General features: G+C 37.6%; 1 protein-coding gene across 13 annotated transcripts in view; it reads left to right on the top strand.

Annotated features, from left to right (window-relative positions):
- Positions 1-543: 543 nt before the first annotated feature.
- The window catches only part of PPFIA2 (PPFI scaffold protein A2), a 548,204-nt gene continuing 541,945 nt past the window's right edge, over positions 544-6,802 (top strand). For 8 of the 13 annotated variants that reach the window (XM_089307513.1, XM_089307507.1, XM_089307510.1 and 5 more), the window contains exons 1-2: positions 545-608; positions 758-1,008. In XM_089307513.1, the coding sequence (XP_089163639.1) occupies positions 760-1,008 (249 nt within the window). In that variant the 5' untranslated portion in view covers positions 545-608; positions 758-759. Of the gene's footprint in view, positions 609-757; positions 1,009-6,802 lie in introns of all 13 variants that reach the window. The other 5 variants (XM_089307514.1, XM_089307512.1, XM_089307509.1 and 2 more) reach the window with 1 other exon arrangement.

Raw genomic sequence — 6,802 nt, 5'->3', positions numbered from 1 at the left:
ACTTTTTGGCTAAAAACTAGACAGGGTATCTAATAGGAGACAAAGGAATATTAAGTGTAATTAGAAGTATAGTAACCTTATAGTTATGTACTTCAGACTATTTCAGAAACTTTACATCTAATTCAGTCAGTATCACATCTCAACTCTGTGGTAGATGACTGTAGGAATCCAGGAAGAGGGCATATAAAGGCAGTAAAATACCAAAAAGCTTTGAACCTGTTACTATAAAAAAATCTATTGATAAAATAAGAAATTAAAAACTGATTACTATATGAAATACTCAGTTATAGTTTCTAAATGAAATCATGCATATTAATTCATTAAATTATCTAGTCTTTCAAAATTATTTACTTGTAGCCCATGAAGTATCATAGACTGTGTTTGCTCTTAACATTATAAAGGCAAATAAAGATAACATGTAGGTATTAGCTGTAAGAGATCTGTAAACTTGCAGGTGAAGAAATGTGATTAGGTAATAATTGAAATAACAAGCTTACATAAATTGAGTCAGTCGGGGACAAATTATGAAAAACACCCGAGAAACAAGTGAAACCAATTTGTGTTTTGTAGGTGGGAGACATGTGGATTGTGTTGAGAAGAGGACGCAGGTAGGCTGGAGGAACTAGACATATCTATTTTCTAGAGGTCAAAACATTTAACTTGGCTGGAGGTGGGGCAAGGAGTTTAACATGGTGGTGGCTAGGTGGCTGTGCTGGAACTCGCTCCTTTACAAATCTCTCCCTTCGCTTTCTTTAAGCAATGATGTGTGAAGTGATGCCCACGATTAACGAGGACACCCCAATGAGCCAAAGGGGGTCCCAAAGCAGTGGCTCGGACTCGGACTCTCATTTTGAGCAGCTGATGGTGAACATGCTGGATGAACGGGACCGTCTTCTGGACACCCTGCGGGAGACCCAAGAAAGCCTCTCACTCGCCCAGCAAAGACTTCAGGATGTCATCTACGACAGAGATTCGCTCCAGAGACAGCTCAATTCAGCCCTGCCACAGGTATGTTCCCTCCCTATTCTAGCTGAAGATGCGATGAGACATTCTTGTATTTGCCCTTTCCACTTAATGTACTCATATATGCTATGCATGCTTTGGTAAGAAAAATATAAGAATAGTTGTTTCCCATGAAACCTTGCCTCCCAAAAACTCATGGTCTATTGATTAGGGAGAGGGGAGAGGCATGAGTTCCTATGTGGTGCTTTTCTTGAAACTTTTATTTTTTTTCTTGATAGGGGTAGAAATCCACTTGTTGATTAACCTTTAAAATCATGAGAATGTGTGTATAGTTAGTTGCATCTTTCTTATTTTAAACCTTAATTATAACTTTTGGAAGTACATATTTTCCATTTTTAGTTCTGTGTTTTTGGAAATAATACTCTGGAAGTATACTGTCTACTTATTATTTTACCTCTTTAAAAAATTCCCATTACCTGCTTTAAAATTGTTAGTATTACCAATGTGTTACCTTTCCCCTCAAAAAATATATTAATCAGTCTTTATTTCTGAAATATTTTAGAAATGAAATTGTAAATAGGAAAATGTTCAATTTATATTCACAAAGTTAACCTCATATTAGTTTTTTAAAAATAGATTTCTGTTAATCTTCATATTTCATTGGAAAAGTGAAAATTTTAAGGATTACCATCTTTTTGTATGCCAAAGTTAGTGAGGAGATGCAGTTAACCTGTTGAAGGATAACATAACTCTGCTTCTTTTATATAACAGAAAAAATATAGAATATGAATGAGATTTCTAATAATCACTTCAAATAAACTAGTTGATTTTTAAGACTTTATTTATTTGAGAGGTAGAGCTACAGAGAGAGGGAGAGACAGACAGGTCTTCCATCTGCTGGTTCACTCCCCAAATGGCCCAAATCAGCCAGAGCTGGGCCAATCAGAAGCCAGGAGCCAGAAGCTACCTTCTAATTAGAATAATTAAGTTTTTAAAAAATTTTTCCTATAAAAAGAAAAAACAGGGAATCATTTTATAAATATTTTGTAAAAGTACTGAAACAAGATACTTTGTGGAAAAAAGGAGAAAAACATGAAATTTTATATATAACTGTTATAAAGGTAAATATTTTCTTAAAAGCAAAGGATGGGCCGGCGCCATGGCTCACTAGGCTAATCCTCCGCCTGCGGCGCCGGCCTGCCAGGTCCTGTTCCAGTTGCTCCTTTTCCAGTCCAGCTCTCTGCTGTGGCCCGGGAAGGCAGTGGAGGATGGCCCAAGTGCTTGGGCCCTGCGCCCGCCTGGGAGACTTGGAGGACGCACTTGGCTCCTGGCTTTAGATCAGCGCAGTGCTGACCATAGCGGCCACTTAGGGGGTAAACCAACGGAAAAAGGAAGACCTTTCTCTCTGTCTCTATCTCACTGTCTAACTCTGCCTATCAAAAAAAAAAAAAAAAAAAAAAAAGCAAAGGATGAAAATATTTTAATTACAGCCATTCAATTATGTTGAATATTTAGATAATACCTTGTAAAATTCTGTTTGGATTGTTAATTATAGTACTATACAACCTCTTACCCAAATTCTGTGGGACCAGTTGTGATTTGGAGTTCAGATGTGTCCTGATTTTCTATGTGTATTTAATGAATATTATGGAAGAATCCTTCAGAAGGAGTACAGACAGCACCCTATAATTATACATGCATATTTATGGTGAGAATTGTGTGAATATGCCTGGTGCAGTGAATAAATAAAGTTTAAAAATAGTCTCGTGTTAGTACCAATCTGGTTTTGACACCAGTCAAGTTTGCTACAGATGTACAGATATAATATCAATTTTCAGTTATAGGCTTTGGTTCTTTAGGGACTATGAGTATATACACTTAGATAGCAATAGTGCAAATCTCTTTTACAATTAATTGGGCACATCTTCTCAGGATTGATTTGTATTTAGTATTTTGCATTATCTGAGTATACCTGGTTACTCACAAGTTCTTAAAGACAGTAAAGATTTTATAATTTCTTTTAAGGTGAGCATTTAATACATCTATAACTTTAGAAGTATATGTTTGCTGTAATTAATAAGGGAGTATTCATTATTAATTGGCATATTTGAATCTTTTAATATTTTGTAAGCAAAGTACCTACATTGTTTGGTGGTGTCATATTTCACAGCTGCAAAAGAAAATGACTACCATAAGTGTGAATTTTAAGGCAAAATAAAGCATATAAAATTGAAAACTAATACTGTAACATAAAAATAAAACTTATTTTAGCAAATATAGGATGCAACTGAAAGCAGCAACAAACTTTGTGGCATAGATGTTTCAAATTGTCCATACTAGGTTTATAGGTGTGGATTCTGAGAGTTGCTTTTTAATCATTTTCTATCCTGTTAGCTCTTTACGAAGAAATTCAGCAGTCCTTTGCAGAATCCCAACCATGTGAATTATTCTGTAGCCATGATGTTTAATTTTTGCATTATGTGTATAGGAGTATCTGTGTTTAAATAGGGCTAATAATTCCATATTATTCCACATCTCCAGATCTGATGTTTCTAAACTATATATTTTAAAATAAGATTCATTTATTTATTTGAAAGGCAGAATGAATGAGAGAGAAAGAAGATATTCCATCTCCTGGTTTACTTCCCAAATGGCCTCAACAGCCAGGTCTGGGCCAGGCTAAAGCCAGGAGCCAGAAACTCCATCCTGGTCACCATATGGGTGGCAGGGCCCCAAATACTTGGGCGATCTTCAGCTGCTTTCCCAGGCACATTGGCAGGGAGCTGGATCAGAAGTGGAGCAACAAGGACTTGAACCTGCACTCCTATATGTGATGCTGGTGTGCCAGGCTGCAGCTTGGTTCACTGAGCCACAACACAGGTCCCCTGTAAGCCACACATGCAGTTATCCACCTTCATAAATCACAATTCACTTTAAAGTCCCGCCAAACCCCTAATTCAGTATATCTCATACTCAGTCATCATCATCTGCCTGCCACTCACCACCCCATTGTGCTGTAATTCCTAACTCAGACACCTGAGCATTCTTTTAGGTAACACTTGTTCCTTTGGGCTCCTAATTCAGTCATTAGTGGACTATACTGTTTCTGCTTCTTAAATATCAAATCTCTGTTGTTTTCTGTTTCTTCAGCAGCTGGCCCTAACCTTCTCTGTTCTATCTCCTAGCGTTTCCCTTTTGTGTCAATGTATCATGTTATATATTTGAATAATATTGTTTAGTTTGTAGTAACCTAACAAGTTTGATGCTATTCCAGTCTATTCTTCATGCATGTTTATCTCTCTGCCTATAACATTGTTTCCCAGTGTCTTTGGCTAATTTCACATCCTAGCAAGGCTTTGTCTGGTCCAGAAAGCCTTTTCTGACTTCAAGTACATTTTCTCTGTATTCTTGCTTCTTAGCACTTAACTTTTGTAATTAAATGATCTGTTTATGTGCTGTTTCTCAACCTAAACAAGAAACTGCACAGTTTCATCACCCCTAATATTCTGGACCACTAGAGTACTGAGCCCTGAGTGTGGACTTTTAAAATGAAACCATAAGTAAATACATTTCCACTTTGATGTAGAAAAAAACAGTAAACTCGAAATAGAAAGATCTGGTTTGTATGGTGACCCTAACACATCACCAGCTGGAGTCAGGACTTCAGGTTTCCACACTACTAACGGTAATTACAACAATACCTTGCAGGGTACTTTGTGATGATTAAAGAAAAATATGCAAATAACCACTAATGAATTTATAAAGCACTAAATGTAATTTTTATCTAGAATGCCAAAAGATACTATTTATTTGTTTATTTGACAGGTAGAGTTACAGACAGACAGAGACAGAAAGAAAGGTCTTCCTTCCGTTGGTTCACCCTCTAAATGGCCGCCGCAGCTGGCACTGTGCCGATCCGAAGCCAGGAGCCAGGTGCTTCTTCCTGGTCTCCCATGTGGGTGCAGGGGCCCAAGCACTTGGGCCATCCTCCACTGCCTTCCCGGGTCACAGCAGAGAGCTGGACTGGAAGAGGAGCAACCGGGACTAGAACCCGATGCTCATATGGGATGCTGGCACCGCAGGTGGAGGATTAACCAAGCAAGCCACAGCACTGGGCCCCAAAAGATACTATTTCTATGTATGTATGTGAATAAGCATTTGAAAAAGTCGAATAATTTACTACATATTTGACTAGAAAATATTAGACGTGTTTTGGGAACAAGGAAAATACATCTCAGTTATTAACACATTTGTTAAGATTTAGAAGAGATGTAAAGGGGGGTGCATTTTATATTGTAAAAAGTCATTGTAGGTGATCTCTAAAAGTTTTACATATGTTCATCATCTTATTTAGCATGTACTGAGGACCTACTGTGTCTTATCAAATGCTTCCTTACATCTGTTAAGAGGATGAGGAGAAAATGAATATAGTGTGGCTCTCAGAGAGGTTAAAGAGTTGCTTGGGAAAAATACATAAATGAACGCAAATAAATACAAAACTGAAAAAAAATAAGAGATACTAAATCTATGTGAGGTATGGAATTGAAACATGGTTAACTACTGAAAGTTTTTTACAGAAATTGCTATGACAGAATATTGTTAATTAAAAGTAGTCCAAGTGGGGCTTGAGGCAAAGTTAGGCAGCTGGGACCTGGCTCAAGGACATGTGGGAGACTGAAATTCAGCCTGTACTCTGCTTTGCAGGCTGGCTTGGAGTCTCTGATTTACTCAAAGGAGACAGATGAGCTAGCAGCAGCCCGATTTTTACTTTTAAGACTTAATAGAAATTAAGGATAATAACCAGCAAGCTATGTTGATTGAAGTTGCTAGAGAATGAAGTTCTATAAAGTGACCATAAAATGAGGGCTATGCATACATGCAAAGAAAGTTAAGAGAAAGTTTGTATGTGGGAAAATCATGAATGGAAATTGTCATTTTGACTTTGGATTGATATTACGACAATCATACCTCAATATCTGTTACTTTAAAAAGCTAGGTAACAAACAACAAAAACCTTCAATTTGTCAGATTCAACAGAGCTGAATTTGGATTGGCTGATCTTGGTTGGGCCAACTTATGCTAACTGGTTAGCTGTAGTTTGACTCATTTAACTGTAGGGCAAGTGGGTGTAGTCTGGTTCCATGCTCACCTTGGCTGGGCCAGCTAGGGCCATGGTGCTCCCTATCATGTTAGACACTGCAATACTCTAGGCCTGGCTAGTCTCATGGTCATGGCAGGAATAAGAGCAAAGCAGAAATAAGCAAATGCTTTTTAAACTTCTACTTGAATCTTTTTTAAAAGATTGATACATTTATTTGAAAGGCAGGGTTAGAGAGAAAGAGACATACAGACAGAAGCAGAGAGATCTTACATCCTCTGGTTCATTCCCTAAATGAACACAACAATCAGGGCTGGGCCAGGCAGGACTTGAACCAGTGCTCATACGGGACGCTAAAATTGTTGGTGGCGGATTATGCGCTGCGCCATGATGCCAGTCCCTTGAATCCTTTTTGATAATGTCCTTTGGCCAAACCCAGGGAAAGCTGTACAAAATTACAAATCAAAGTATACAGATACAAAGAGAAATGAATCACTAGAACACTGGTACAACTGATCCATCACAAATATAACTAAAAGAGCCATTTGTATTAGAGGAAACCCTGTAGGAATGTTCTAGTGAACTATGGGAACTTGAAATAGGAATGTGAACCATGAGATTGGGAGATGCAAGAGAAATATAAAGAATATTTAAAACAAGGAGTGGTTAGCATCTGCTAATATGACCAAGGCTTTGGACTTGAGTTGGAAGGTATGAATTTAAATCACAGTTGTTTTGCTA

The sequence above is a fragment of the Oryctolagus cuniculus genome, chromosome 11, assembly GCF_051225735.1.
Source record: "Oryctolagus cuniculus isolate XC-2025 breed Fujian yellow rabbit chromosome 11, ASM5122573v1, whole genome shotgun sequence".
NCBI lineage: Eukaryota > Metazoa > Chordata > Mammalia > Lagomorpha > Leporidae > Oryctolagus > Oryctolagus cuniculus.
The sequence above is the reverse complement of the archived record's forward strand: the minus strand, read 5'-3'. Positions and strand labels throughout refer to the sequence as shown.